The following is a 15,304-nucleotide window of genomic DNA, read 5'->3' as shown; positions in this document are numbered from 1 at the left end:
CCATGTTTGTCAATATTTTAGTTCATGACACAGAATTCAGCAGTGATAAAGTTTCATAAAGAAGAACAAGGGCAGCCAGCTGTGCTTTCATTTCCCTTTAAACATGTTTCATTTCCCTTATCTTCTTTTAATTGAACCATATCAACAGACAACACAGACATATGTCTGCTACTGCACTAAACTATACTACATGCATGTGATGTCGCCCAGTCATTAAATTCCATTGTAGGTAATGCAGATACCAGCGTTTAATAAGGAAGATGAATGTATGGAATAGTAAAGGTGGTGTTTCTGGTTTCTGGGGGGAAAAAACAAAACAAAACTGTCCAAAATGAATCCAACAATGTTGTAGGAGCATAATGCTTTTCAAAACCTTGTGACTACATTACCAAGAATGCAATTTAATCACTGAGTGGCATCAGTTTACATGCAGCTTCCTCTGGGGCCACAGAAGGCTTTGTACTACTTTTTCTTTTTTTTTTTAAAAAACAACGTATTAGGTAATACTCCCCAGGACCTGTAAACGTGCCTGTATGTGTAAAATTGGTGAAGTTACCCTTTAAGATAGCCTCAGTGTATATGTATCATATAAGTTCTGGCCATAGGCTATTTATATTAGAGGAAGACTTAAACCATCAAATCATCCTGGACATTTACAATAGAAGAATAGAAACAAGTTAATGTTAAATTAAAATCTAGATTTTAGGCTCGGTAGCCTAGTTATGGTCAGCAGAGGGCAGCAACAGCACGCTACGTCATCCATTGTGTGTGACGTTGGGAAACATCAGGAAGTGGATCGGGCGACTACAGTGCTAGCTACAGGCTAGCGAGTAAAAATGAATCTACGTCTGGAAAGTAGTTCTGTGTATTTTCACAGACTGGAACTAGACTGACATTTGTCCATGGTAAGGTGATTCGGACTGGGAGAAATACCTGCTTCAGTGTCAGTCAAGCGGTTAAATATGAACAAAGTTTGTTAGCTTGATGCTAATGTGTACTGAGACAGATGAGGCTTAAAACATGTTGATGTAGCTTAGAAGAGTTAGCTCATTGTCACCTTATACCAGATAGTCTGCGATGTGTTTATGTACTTAAGTCTTGACTATCCCACCACGGTTAAACAGGGAGCAAATGCAAGTTAAAGGGACAATTCAACCCTAAAACACTTCCAAAGCTAAGAGAGATGCTGCTGGCAAACATCGAGTAGAGAAATAAGATAGGTGCCACACTATGACAGTATCAAATGTTGTTGATATGGGGGAAGTTAAAGGCAACTCAAAACCCTACATCATCATAATTGGCTTGTTAGTTAGTGGTAAAGGAAGTTTTTTATATGATCTGAGACTATTTATTGTCTGGCAAGTATGTTATTGTGACATATTGTATTCAGTAAATCACTGAATACAACCATTTTGGACTAATTCATGTAATATTCATTTGGATGTGTGTTGAGATGATTATGTTGATGGACTGAAAGTTAATTGCCAAATATTTTGAAAATAAATCAGCCATTTAAGTCATTTATTGGGCAAAAAAGCCCAAACAATTAACTGATTCCAGCTTCTAACGTGTGAGGAGGAATTCACTCATAATCTAAGTGTGTTTGAATTTGTCCAGTTGGTTCTGAACAACATGAGGAAACTTAAGATTTCACCTTTGGTTCTGAGAAAACTTATTTTCACTGTCTTTCTGGCATGTGAACTGAATGATCAATAACAAAACTAAATCTTTATCAATTTACAGTCACATTAAATTGAATAGAAAGTAAATGACCACATTTAGGAATTTGTAAATGGGAAATGTTTGCATATTCTTGATAGTAAATTGCAGTTGAGTGGAAAAAGTGTCACACACCCTGGAGCTCTTGGTGTTCACAGTAAAATATTTTTTTCATCAGTTAATTTCATCAATATATTATGTTTTGATCACCTAATCATTGAATTTTATCCTTTTTTTCAGCACTAGTGAGGTGCACAGCCACATAAGGAATCTACTATGGGCCAACGAAGGAGAGCTGTGACTAACCCCTCATCTCGGAGGGTCTCTGGAGCTCCTGCAGATGTTGCCAGGGTCCCCAGCAGGAAGCACAACATCTGCATGGTGTCTGACTTCTTCTATCCAAATATGGGAGGAGTGGAAAGTCACATTTACCAGCTTTCCCAGTGCTTGATTGAAAAGGGACACAAGGTGGTGATTGTCACCCACGCCTATGGCCGGAGGAAGGGTGTCAGGTACCTGACCAATGGACTGAAGGTGTACTACCTCCCCTTGCAGGTGATGTATAACCAGTCCACAGCTACCACCTGCTTCCACAGTCTCCCACTGCTACGCTGCGTGTTCGTAAGGGAACGCATCACTGTGGTGCACGCACACAGCTCCTTCTCTGCTATGGGCCATGATGCATTGTTCCATGCTAAGACCATGGGCCTCAACACGGTATATAACTTATTATGAGCCAGCTCTCTAAATCATAGTGTGTTTATATCGGTATGCTTCACATAATCCAGTGCGTATTATCATTTACAGGTGTTCACTGACCACTCACTCTTCGGCTTTGCTGATGTGAGCTCTGTGCTTACCAACAAGCTTCTGACTGTGTCACTGTGTGACACAAACCACATTGTGTGCGTGTCATACACCAGTAAGGAAAACACAGTGCTCCGAGCAGCACTCGACCCAAAGATAGTGTCTGTTATCCCCAACGCTGTCGACCCTACTGATTTCACCCCTGACCCGTCCCAGCGCCTAGATGACAGGATCACTATTGTTGTCATCAGCCGTCTCGTCTACCGCAAAGGTACAAAGAAGCTGTTCTGTTCTTTTTTTTGCTTATTTGTTCATATTTCTGGTGGTCAATGAAGGCAGTAATTACGGGCAGCAGACTTGTTATGGTGTTTAGGACGCTGCACTTTCGTGGAGGACCAAATTTCACGCCAAAGCCTAGGTTAATATTATAATACATTTCTGTAAAGGAAAGGTCAGTTGGAGACAAAAAGTCATATTCAGCCTGTTATTTCTTCTCAGTTGCAGATAAAAATTGTGCAAAACTAATTGTATTAGTATTGTACGAATTGTAGAATTAGATCCCAGTTGTTCCTGTGAGGGTTTGTCTCTGACTCATTTGTTCCAAACTTTTCAAGTAACTCCAGAGTGTTTTAAATTCAAAAGTCAAAGTTTATTGATTAAAGTTGGATGTAATCATTTCCAAGATTCATGTTTAAAAATGTAACAAAATATTCTCCCTCAATTGCTATTCATTAGCACTTAGCCTTTCAAAAACATAATTTTCACTGTGGTTAAACTGTCTGCTCTGCCGAGTGCTTCACACAAATGGAAGTGCATGCCTATATTAACAGAATGCTCTAGCGGCAGTCTAACCACACTATAAATTACAATTATATAACCACAGTAACATCAGACATTATCATAATGAATTATTCAAGTACTTAAAAAGAACCTCAGTGTCGAAATGAAAAGCAATTTTTAATCAAGTACAGCATTGTTGTCATTGTCAAAGTGAATGTTCACAATCTCATCCTCTGTTAAAGGAATTGATCTTCTTGGTGGAATAATCCCAGAGCTCTGCCTCAAACATCCAGATCTGCATTTCCTGATCGGTGGAGAGGGGCCGAAGAGAATTGTGTTGGAGGAAGTGAGAGAAAAATACCAGCTACACGACAGGTACTGCTGGTTGTTCATATTTCCTCACGTTAAACATTCCATGAGCTGGAAGTTGACAGCACTGTTGTTGGATACATTATGTTTATTATTAATAAATCTATGAATATACAGCAAGTTGCTGCATTACCTTTGTGATGAATGTCCAGGAGTCAAACACAGGGTTTTTTACATGTGCCTTGTCTCTGTGAATTGGGCGACTGCAGGGTGCGTCTTCTGGGGGCTTTGGAGCATAAAGATGTTCGTGGAGTTCTGGTGCAGGGTCACATCTTCCTCAACACATCGCTGACCGAAGCCTTCTGCATGGCCATTGTGGAAGGAGCCAGTTGTGGACTTCAGGTTTGTTGCCATTCATACAGTAGTTCAAGGACGGGAGAGATCATGTGTCATACAGGTCGAAGAGAGAGAGGAAGAAATCAATCAATAATGGTGCAGAATGTAAGAATTTAAAGCGTTTAAAGCGTTGAAAAATGGATGTGAAGAAATAACATTTCTACTGAAGTTAGCTTGCTAACTGGCTATCCACAGCCCCACCTAGTCTCGTGATACCACTTTGTACCGATCGATGGTCCAATAGTGTAGCACAGGCTTCCAGAGGTTGGAACTGACTGCTACCCGACTGATAATACTAACCTAACCTATCTCTGGTGCTTCCATCTCCCAGTGCAGGTAGCGACAGGCTTGCTAGCTGCACAGCTAACTTAGCTAACAGAGATAAAAGATTTAAAACATGACATAAAAGTTGTCATAAAACATGCAAATTCCAGGACAAAAAAGTGATTATCCAGCAAAATGGACTATATATGCTTGAGAGCTAATATGAATTAAACTCATCCTGTCATTCAGTGCTTTTTTACACTGTCAAAGATTATAAAAGAGGGTGTTTAATCACTTAAATTATGATACAGTTATAAAAAAAAATTATATTATTATGTTATATTTTGTGTCTCCAAGAGCAGTGGCCTGTGAGAGAACAGAACAACCTCTTGTTTCTCGTTGTTATAACATTTCTAACATCTCAAGCAGCTCATTCCCTCAGTGTTTTGCCATGTCTGAATAAAGCCAGAAGAAACATAGAAGCCCCCTATAAATTATTTTAAAAAAGCTGTCGCAGACTGATGACACCAGCAATGTTAGGCCTTGACTGAACTTGTCCTGTGAGTATAAGGTTCTGGTTGGAATATTAGAAACATAGAGGCAGATGTGTCATTAGGGAGTTGCCAACAACAACATTTACATTCTGCATTTGTTGACCTGAAGTGTACTTTTGGTCTGTTCACTACACCCTGACATTACTGTTGGGTGTGGTCAGAGGTGAAACAGGCTTGAAAACCTTTAGACATAAGAGGTCAGTGCTTTTCAGATGCTAATCTAATCTTTAGTCATGCTAAAGCACGGCTGGAAACTGATGTTGAATGGATGTTGTGTTACTTTTACATTGTGTGGCTGACTTATGCACCTTGGTCTGTTGGTTTCTAAGGTGGTAAGCACTCGTGTGGGGGGCATTCCTGAGGTGTTACCCAACGACTTGATCACCCTGTGTGAGCCCACAGTGCGGTCGTTGTGTGCTGGTCTGGAGGCGGTCATTGCCCAGCACCGCTCAGGATCTGTCCCCTCCCCCGCCTCTGTACATGCTCGTGTGCGAAGCTTGTACACCTGGAGAAACGTCGCAGAGAGGACTGAAAAGGTAGGTTCACCACCAAAAAGGCCTACAATTTTAGTCAGTTGTATTCATTTAGCACTCAAGCTTACACTGTGTGTATTCACATGCAACAAGTAACAATTTCACATTCATTTTAAGTCTTATTTCTTATATGTCTTGTAAGAGAAACCTAATTTCACCATGGCCATGTTTACTATCAACCAACCAATACTGGATTTCTGAGGCCAATACTGATATAGATATTTGGGGGTTTCGAAAATGGGATAACAATACAGTACATCAGCCTCATGCATAACTTGGCAGAGTCTCTTGTAGGTGGAGAGAGCTAGCAGCTTGTAGTTAGAAGTATCAGCACTCTCTGGTGGAGAAACTATGCAGCAGTGGTTACGTGGGACATAGTTTGGCATCTGTTTGCTGTAGTTTCTTATTACTTACCGGTCGACATGCATACATGCGCCAATAGATCCACAACTACAATGTCACATGGTCGAGCACATACCTCTGCCAAGACTCAACAGTCCCCCTTTGTACTCACACATAGATACCTGCCACTTAAAAATGTCTGATATTTTTCATCAAGATCCATGCATTATTCCCTAAGCAATTTACAAAAACGTCATATTTCGCAATGTTGAAAGAAAGTGAGAAAAAAATAAATCTTAGATAAGTCCCTTTCATCTGGATCAGCACCAAAAGTTAATGGGCTCTATTCTGAGTAGAGACCCAACCACCATCCAACTTTTGTGGAAATAGACTCAGTATGTTTTTCTGCAATCCTGCTGACAAACCAAGCAACCCAGGTGAAAAGTAACCTCCTTGGTGGAGATAATAAGCGAACACTGGCATATAAATCGACCAATTTATCAGCCAAGCTCCATTGTTTCCCTGTTAAAGAAAGTTTATGTACTTTATATGATGATAGATAAATAAAGTCAGCTGCCACAGATGAACAGTTGCGTGTTTTTAAAAACTCAGACGTCTTCACACTGTGAGATTAAACTGTTCTCACGAAAGATCATCTCCCCTCCTGCACACACACAAGTTTAATCAATCCGGCAACAGCATCTGGTTTCACTTACACAGTTACAATAAACATCAGGATATGTCGGGAAGTGGAGCAATCTGATTACTGGTCTGATGAATGCATAGAGAAACAGTAACCAGGTTACTACAAGTAAATATGTTTTCTGTTTTCTTCTGTGCCAATAAGCCGACTGATCGCTCACACAGCTGAAGCATTATTCAACCTGCAACAGAAGGTTAACTGTTTGTCGTCTCTGGTCCTTGTGTTTTCCCTCTCAGGTGTACGACCGAGTGTCTGGAGAGGAGGTGCTTCCCCTGGACAGACGGCTGCGGAGGCTGAGGGCTTACTGCGGCCCCGTCGCTGGCACCATCTTTGCACTTTTTGCTGTTTTAGACTTCCTCCTCCTGCTTTTTCTGCAGTGGTTAGTGCCAGACCGGGTCATGGACGTCGCTATGGACGCCACCGGCCCTCATGGGCTGTGGAGGCCGGGGCCAAGCAGTAAAGTAAGTGGCACGAAGCGAGCAGCAGAAAAGGATTCTTCATCATAACGAAGACACCTCTGCCTCACTTGTAGCGTTATGAGATGTGACGATTGACTTCTACATGCTGAATGTGTTCATGGAAACTCCAAACATTGTTTACATTACTTGTCTAAAGAGACCTTGTGTGAAGCATTTTATCCAAGACTTAGAAGTGGAGGTTTTATATAAGGAGATTAAAATGGAAATGTTTGGCACTTGTTGCAGCTTTAAAAGCTACTTTTTGATTTGTTATAAAGTGTGTAGTTTGCACTGAAAAGTGGGAGAATAAGGGCTGGTTAACTTCATGCTTACTGGGAGAATCAATGGCAGTAACCTGTTTTCAGCTTGATGAATTACATACCTCATATAGAACAGTGATTTTCTTGGTAAAATTCAAAGCTAAATATCAGTGCAGATTGTTCTTTTTGTTGCCACTATTTTGTTAAATAATTTCAAATTTGCCATATTTATATTAAAACACAGTTTTTTCAGATGCTGAAAAATAAAGGCTCCTTTTTAATATTTCATGTGTTTTCACGCCATTTAATTTACGTTGTCTGCAGCATTCTCAACATTTCATCTTCTTGTGCCCATTATACGAGGCAGCGCTCGTAGAAGGACGTCAGACGACAACTTTCTTACAGTTGAATTAGCAAAACAGCTCTGAGGAATGTGGAGCGCCAGACAAAACAGAGAGTAGCTGTGAAACCGGAGGTGATAGGGATGGGACGACATGGCTTTTCAGGGCAAACAATGGGGATTTGCATAGACTCGTGGTTGGAGATGAACATAATATCATCCTTTCAGGTACATTTTGGAATAAATATGTGTGGTTTAGTGTATTTTATTATAAGTAACACTACACCTAGATCGATCCTGCAGCTGAGTGACATTTCAATCACATTTTATTTCAACTTCTTCCGTCCCTCTAGCTGAAAATATGCTGCTGTAACAGAAGATAGTTCCCACTTCAAAGATTTGGCGAGATGAAATGCAATACTTTATTGCCCAAATATCCTCAGTGTGAAACTTATCTAAAGCCTGTGTTGTGTTTTCATGCACAAGCGCTTTGTTCAAGGTGTATCATCAGCACAGGCCCATCCTTACGACCACATACACATTCAATCCATGGACCTGGGCAAGGGTGGGCGGGAGGTGGCAGCGTGGGGGAGGTGGCCAAGGACCCAGATAAGAGAGGGGCCGACTTCAAGTTTGTGAATCCGACAGGGTGAGCTCGAGTCCTGGACAGTCGCGGAGGAGTCTGCAGTTGTTTCACGTTCATTATGGCTGCCGTTCAAACAGAGGGCTCCCTGTGCTCACAACCTTGGCAGAGGCCCTTGTACATCTACGGGGGGTTGGCATGCAACTCACTGATGGCTGGTGAGTTATGTTTTTTTTGTCTCATTGACACATTTAGCTCATTTTTTATTGTTTTAATGAGGGAAAACAATTTTTTTGTTGTACAAACTTTTCAGCAAGTCTTTGCACGAAGCAACAAATCCACTGATGCATATGAGGATTGTTTACTGCTGTAGCCAACAAGAGCCAGAGTGTCAGGTCGTTTGGTGTTTAGGGTTGGGATGACCCTGAAAAACCAGATAAAGATATATTCAAATGAGGTCATCTTAACATTACAATAGACAGAGAGCAGGATCACTTGGCCTTGAGCGTATCTGTTGTGTGTTTTCTAAAAGTGGAGTCCTGATCTTACTCTCTGTGCCCCAGACTCCTGGTCGGACAGAACTCCTCTCCATGAAGCCGCCTACCAGGGCAGACTGCTGCACCTGAGAAGACTCATCGCTCAGGTAAAGCTAACACAGCCCGTCTTCATGTGTATACATCAAGTACACACAATGCACAGTACACATTTTGTTGTATCTGACAGAATTCTCCTCCTCTCCTCTTCCCTGCAGGGCTTCCATGTAGACACACTCAGCTTGGACAGAATCTCTCCTCTACATGAAGCTTGCCTCGGGGGCCATTACGCTTGTGCCAAGTTCCTGCTGGACGCCGGGGCAAATGTAAGAGCATTGAGTGTGAAATACAGCAGGTTACTTAAGGGTGCTGTGGGATTTGTCGCATGAGGGAAGCTTGAGGTTAAAAATGAGATGTGATATGTGTGAATCACGGTTAAAGAAATTCACAAGTTGAAAGTTGTCAGTAGAGCAAAAATGTAACCTGGCCTGGCCTTCAAACAGACACATTTTGACTCATGAAGCAGACTAAGATCACTAATCTACTAGATTACTGGATATAATTTCCATAACTGTGAGATTTTATTAAACTATGAACTTCAAAGATGGGACAGTTTGGCAAAGTATGCTGATAACATTTTATTTATTTTAAATACTTAATGATGTTATTCAGTCTGCTTTGACTGAATTAGAGGTGAAAACTACAAGCAGGCATATGTTCATCAATGTGACCTCAACACGCCAGTACAGAAAGGTTAAAGGGCAGCTCCACCCATTTGACACATTAAAGCCTTTTGTGGCTCCAGAGGAAGCTGCATTTAATCTGATAAATTGTCTCTAGTGATATCGCTCAGTTGCTAAATTCCAATTTGGTTGTTGTTGGTGCCGGGTTTAGAAAAACAGTCCACTGGTCTACATCACACTGCTGGACTCATTATGGACGGGTTAAAACAAAGGATCTAGATCGAGACAGCAAAACCAGAATCACCTTTTTATATTCCATATTCCATTCTTCTTCCTGCTCAAATCCTGGCGCCGACATTACCCACAATGCAGCTTGTCCATTGAGTGACATCACTGGAGACAATTTATGAGATTATTTGCTGCTTCATCTCGAGCACAAAAGGCGTCATACTACTTTTTTTCACATATGCAGTAGTACTCCCTGAGACCTGTAATCACACTTTAATGTTGCCTTTAAGGCCATTTTATGTCCGAGCATCACATGATCCATTTTATTTGAGAGATTTACGGGGGAACTTCTTACACAGTGCACACGTGTAAGAAGTTGTCCTTTGTGGCTCCAGAGGATGCTGCACAAAACCTGATAAACTGCCCTAAGTGATATCAAAACTTCAAGGTCGAAAAAAATAATCTCTTGGTGTGAAATTCCTTATGCAGGAGGCTAACAGCTCAATAGCGACTAGTAGCATTACACATCTAAGCCTCCTACTGATCTGTTAGCAGCTGCCTTGTTGGTGATGCTGGTTCTGACATAGAAGCCAGAAGTGTGGAAGAAAAACACTTCTGCTGCTCTTTTTGCTTGCCATCATGAATCTGACAATATTTAATGGTGGCACTGCTAAATTGAAAGTCAATGACATTTTCTACCATCTGGGTGCATCACACATTTCTGATACATCAAATGTCGGTATATGTGTATTAAAGTTGTATGTGTTTGTGAATTGTTCCTTATAATAAAAAAATAAAGTAGCCTAACTTCAGTAATAATCAAAGACCAAAAGTAGAGACAGCGGTTAGACTTGGATCCAGTTTGAGCAGCTGTGATTTGATACCTGCACTTGTAAAGTACCACTTCTTAGCTCATCTACTCGCATGTCTTCTCTCTATTAAAGGAACAGTTTCCCCAAAACTGAAAATTCAGTCAGTATCCACTCACCCTCGTGCTGAAGTCGGGAGAAGTTTTGTAGTCCACAAAACATTTCTGGAGCTTCACAGTGTTGTAGGATTGCGTCATTTACATTGTCCTTTAACATGCAGCTCTTTTGTCCTTAACACCATTATTATTCCTGTCATATCCCCCCACAGGTGGAGGCAGTGACGACAGATGGCGCCACACCTCTTTTCAACACCTGCAGCAGCGGGAGTGCTGTGTGTGTCAGGCTCCTGCTGCAGCACGGCGCCTCCCTCCACACCCCCTACCAGCTGGCATCACCCATCCACGAGGCTGCTAAGAAAGGTGTGTGCACGCAAACATGTACGGATGAGTGTAACTGCATTGTCAGTAAGCGCACAGGCTCACATGCTGTGTTGTTTTCCTATCAGGTCACAGAGAGTGTCTGGAGCTGCTGCTGTCATACGGAGCACACATCGACATGGAGCTGCCAGTGGTGGGGACGCCGCTGTACTCTGCCTGCATGGCGGGGGCCGCAACCTGTGTAGGGTTGCTGCTTCACTCAGGTACTGTCATCTGCAAACTGCACTGTATTCACCCAACAGGAAGTGAAAAAGATGAGCATCCAAGACCCTCAACTTCTTTTAAAGAACTGCTTTTTGTTTGTCTCACTCCTGATTTCTGACAAAAATGACACATTTTTTGTTTCTGGATCACCTTTCAAGACACTCAAAAATGTCTTCTAGAGAACTTGAGACACAACAAAGGCAGCACAGGGCATGAAGCCAAACGTTAAAAAAGTGGATACTCCATCAGCACCAAGAACCCTGCTCATCACCTTAAAGGAAATACATTATTGTCATTATACTTCTGTATTAGTTTTTAATTACTTCTAATTCCTGTTCCATTGCATATTCCACGTATTGAACAAACAAACAAGATCAACCAAAGCATATTAATACACCAAGGTTCTATTGGCCATATGTGAGCAGACTGTACTGTGACATGGAGACCTTGCCTGTCTCTCAGCTGCCTATACAAGTTGTTTAATGCTGCTGGACAGCAAATTTCTTTGCGAAGGTCTCTGTTTGAATTTTCCAAATGATGTTGCTTGATGAATGTCCTCAAGAAAATAATCAGTAGCCACAGTATATAATAATCACAATAGCTGATTACTGTCTTTGTTTTCTGTCTCTCCCGCAGTGATTTTTAGCTGCTCTCAGTCCTTGAACTGTCTGAGCATCACTTTCGATTTCCATGGAAACAGGAAAAAAGTCTTTCACACAGCCTCACATATTTTAAAATGGCTCATAGCTCTGTTCTGAGTGCCTTTTTTTACCCTCTGATTAATCACCAATTTGCACAGAGTGCTGGAAAGAACAGTCTGTGAGGATGCGGGGATGGTTTTGTTGTTCAATTCAAATACATTTTATTTATATAGCCCAAAATCCCAATCACTTTGCCTCAGTGGGCTTTATCCTCTGTAAAGTGAACGACATCCTCTGTCCATAGACCTTCGATTCCAGTGAAGAAAACCTTGCCATGTTGAGAAAAAAAGACTTTTTTAACAGGGGGAGATGGAAGAAACCTCGGGGAGAGCCACACAGCAGGATCCCACTCCCAGAACTGACAGATGAGCAATAGATACACGTATACAGATCAGAACAACAGAATCACAATTTTCAATTTGCATTGACAGAATATCTGATACAAATTATATTATATATGTAAAGGAGGACGACTGAGCAGGCAGAGGCCAGTAGTGCCTGAGCCACATGACCTCCTCTCCACCATGGTGACCTGGAAGATGGCAAGATAGTTACAAGATAATTTTCAGTAAAAAAAAGGAAAATATCAGAATGAAGAGGCACCAAATTATACAGAAATACAGATAGTAAAACAGAGGAGAGCAATGATCAGGAGGAGCCAGGGGAATGACGATCCAGATCTGTCAATATGTGAGCCAGGAGAGGGAGATCAATCAGGATTTCTGCGTCAGCGGTCGACAGGAAGGACCTAATTTTAGCCATGCTGGTGGTACAGATGGTAAAAAGCGATCTTGATAATTCCTTTGATGTGCTCATCGAAAGAGAGGGTAGAATCAAATGTGTCACTAAGAGTCTTGACAGTTGAACTTTGAGAAATTATGCAGTTGTTAAGAGTTATCCTCATCTGATCAAAGTGGTGTCTCTGTTGAAAGGGGCAAATGACCAACATCTCAGTTTTATCCGAATATAGGAGCAGGGCGTTTTCAGACATCCATTTTTTCACCGCATACAAGCAGTTCTCTAATTTTGTGATTTAGTATTTGTCATCAGCTTTTATGGGCACATACAGCTGAGTATCGTCTGCATAGCAGTGGAAATGTATTCCATAACTCTGAATAATCTTGCCAAGAGGTGAAATATATAAGAGAAGAGCAAAGGGCCAAGAACAGAGCCCAGGGAGACTCATCACTTAACCCTTAATACTGAAGTAATTCTATTATAAGAAACACTCTTGTTCAATGTCTAAATCAAATGATTTGGCTGTCCTCAATCAGATGTTCAACCTTTTGTGTATTTTTGTTTCTTGTAGGAGCAGATGTTCAGAGAGGGTGCGGGCAGGACAGTCCTTTACATGCTGCTGTTCAGGGTGGAGAAGCCAACGTGGTGGATCTGCTGCTGGACTTCGGAGCTGATGGGTGTTGTAGGAACGCAGAGGGACAGAGTCCTCTGGATCTCTTGCCACCAAACAGCGCTGTGAGGACTGCACTGCAGAAAAGAGGTATGTTATAGACAACCTGATTCACATGTGCATGTTACACAAACACAAAAGAAGGCATTAAAACTCCATCCATTATCTCCACCCCTGCCTGCCCAGGTCCCTGCTCTCTGTCTCAGCTCTGCCGCTTCTGTGTCCGTCGAAGTCTGGGAGGGAGCCGTCTCCACAGAGCCTCCAGCCTCTTCCTTCCTCACAGTATCACAGACTTCCTCCTCTACAAATGAGACGCCCTGCCTCTGTGCGCAGCTGCTTTTGCAGTCCTTCACATTTTTGCCTTGACAAGTGAAAAAAACATCCACATTCAGAAAATGGGACTCCTTTTTATCAGCCAGTTGGTTTGATTATAATACTTTTTTATATCATTTATATTTACATGACTCAACTTTGATACTTTGCCTGCACATGTGCAAAGTTGCGTACATATGGCGGTGAATGCAAGCAGGTTTTGCATTTTTATGCTTTCTAGTACTTTCCAGGTCATGTCTGTGGATTTTTCACTATGCCATCATGGTTTTTAAAGGGAACCTCCTGATTAAAAAAGACAAGTTGCCTAAAGCCCTTGGTGGCACCAGGATGAGCAATATGACGGATAATGAATGGCCTCCAGTGATGTCACGAGAGTCACATCAGTTCTTTAAGTCTGTAAAAGTCTGTCTCTGGTTCAGCTCCATCAGTTTTCATACTTATACATATTATTAAACACTGTGTTGTACTTGTTTAAGGTGACACCGTTGTTCTGCAGGATCTCACAAAAATGTCTATGGAAATGTAAATATTTGTTTCATTCCAAGTGTGTAGGGTGATTTATACATACAACAAACGGAACTGCCTTGTTGCTGAGTAGTGCCACCATGACTGTCAGCGTCTTCATGCAGAGCAGAGGAGCATTGTTTTACTATACAGCCTTGATGTATTCCTACTTCTCTTACTGCTTAAGTATGTCTTTTTTTAATACTATAGTTGTAAGCCTTTAATATTTGTATTGTGATTTGTGAACTTCAATGAGGAGTAATTTGCAGTCAAGTCCATATGCTGATATTTCAGAACATGCAGAAGGGTTTATTCTCAATTTGTTAATATCTTCTAAGCTAAGCAAAGGACACTATGTAGTTTTGAAGAAGAAATTCAAACAATATTAATGGGGTAATTGTAAGAACTAAAAATATTATGTTTTCCGTGACTGAATAAACAAGCTGTTCTCAGAAGAAAATAAGGTTCCCAACACTGTTTTAAATTAGAAGGACGGCAGGGACTGCCAGATTGAACAAAGTAAAAGAGTATAAAAGTATGTTGTCCATTAAGGTCATAGTGTTTGTTTCTTTAGTTTGTTCTGGCATTAAAAACCTGTCAATGGACATCTGATTCTTCTGATTAACGTCTCTTTCCCAAAATGACATAGTGCACCTCTAACATAAATGTCCGTCCACTGCACTTGCTACAATGAAATCCACCGGATCCTCTTTCCTGACTTCAGTCATCCATATCTGTGGTAGAGCCAAACCAGTTACATTTCCTTAGGGACCCAACGCTGGCAGTCGGCAAGATAGCCACATGTCGGAACTGGTCTTTTCATTTAATGTACTTTTAAAGAAAAACAAGACATATGGCCAGCTTCGGGGCGTCCCAGTAGGTCAGTTGGTGGTAGAGCGATCGCTCCCGCCCTGTAGCCCTTTGATGCATGTCATCTCCCCTCTTTCATCCCAGTTCCTGTCATCTTCTGGCAGTCCTGTCAAATAAACCAATGAAAGGTCCAAAAATAATCATTTAAAAAAATGAATGTTCCCAGCTTCAGTCTCGTTATCAAGGCAAACAGGGTATAGTCATGGATTAACAGCCAAGGCACATAAAAAAAACAAAATACATGGGATAAAACCACAGTAAGATAAAATAGTCATTGGACCGGCCGGATGAACTAAGTTGTAGCTTAAGGGGAATTAGATACCCACATTAAAATGCCACCCACAAAGGTCACCTCTGCGGAGACCCGGAAAGTGTCGTTTGAACTGATATAACTTGACGTTTCTTTTTCCAAACAGCAGAGAAAAGCAGCAGCCTTGAGCCGAGGCTCAAAAGAGGGTATGTGTGTGTGTTGATGGATTTCATGCT

The 15,304-nt window shown here is 41.4% G+C and overlaps 2 protein-coding genes across 2 annotated transcripts; both read left to right on the top strand.

Annotated features, from left to right (window-relative positions):
- Nucleotides 1-769: 769 nt before the first annotated feature.
- On the top strand, nucleotides 770-7,411 carry piga (phosphatidylinositol glycan anchor biosynthesis, class A). Its single transcript, XM_030429202.1, has 7 exons — nucleotides 770-905; nucleotides 1,960-2,436; nucleotides 2,527-2,797; nucleotides 3,549-3,681; nucleotides 3,885-4,017; nucleotides 5,159-5,365; nucleotides 6,644-7,411. The coding sequence occupies exons 2-7, from the start codon at nucleotides 1,996-1,998 to the stop codon at nucleotides 6,911-6,913; spliced, it is 1,455 nt and encodes a 484-aa protein (XP_030285062.1). The 5' UTR covers nucleotides 770-905; nucleotides 1,960-1,995; the 3' UTR covers nucleotides 6,914-7,411.
- Nucleotides 7,412-8,034: 623 nt separating this feature from the next.
- Nucleotides 8,035-14,553, top strand: asb11 (ankyrin repeat and SOCS box containing 11). The gene is made up of 7 exons (XM_030429204.1): nucleotides 8,035-8,266; nucleotides 8,612-8,691; nucleotides 8,800-8,907; nucleotides 10,630-10,780; nucleotides 10,867-11,001; nucleotides 13,013-13,201; nucleotides 13,298-14,553. Exons 1-7 carry the CDS (start codon nucleotides 8,170-8,172, stop codon nucleotides 13,420-13,422), a joined length of 885 nt encoding a protein of 294 aa, XP_030285064.1. The 5' UTR covers nucleotides 8,035-8,169; the 3' UTR covers nucleotides 13,423-14,553.
- Nucleotides 14,554-15,304: the final 751 nt, after the last annotated feature.

This window comes from Sparus aurata, chromosome 9 (genome assembly GCF_900880675.1).
Source record: "Sparus aurata chromosome 9, fSpaAur1.1, whole genome shotgun sequence".
NCBI lineage: Eukaryota > Metazoa > Chordata > Actinopteri > Spariformes > Sparidae > Sparus > Sparus aurata.
Note: the sequence above shows the minus strand (reverse complement) of the source record. Positions and strands in the feature narration are given on the sequence as shown.

What these genes read in the sequence shown, in the direction of transcription:
- piga (XM_030429202.1), top strand. Translation starts at nt 1,996, where the DNA reads ATGGGCCAACGAAGGAGAGCTGTGACTAACCCCTCATCTCGGAGGGTC. An exon ending in AGACCATGGGCCTCAACACG is followed by an intron (nt 2,437 to 2,526) that starts GTATATAACTTA and finishes TATCATTTACAG; the next exon opens with GTGTTCACTGACCACTCACT. An exon ending in AAATACCAGCTACACGACAG is followed by an intron (nt 3,682 to 3,884) that starts GTACTGCTGGTT and finishes GGGCGACTGCAG; the next exon opens with GGTGCGTCTTCTGGGGGCTT.
- asb11 (XM_030429204.1), top strand. Translation starts at nt 8,170, where the DNA reads ATGGCTGCCGTTCAAACAGAGGGCTCCCTGTGCTCACAACCTTGGCAG. An exon ending in TGAGAAGACTCATCGCTCAG is followed by an intron (nt 8,692 to 8,799) that starts GTAAAGCTAACA and finishes TCTTCCCTGCAG; the next exon opens with GGCTTCCATGTAGACACACT. An exon ending in GACTGCACTGCAGAAAAGAG is followed by an intron (nt 13,202 to 13,297) that starts GTATGTTATAGA and finishes CTGCCTGCCCAG; the next exon opens with GTCCCTGCTCTCTGTCTCAG.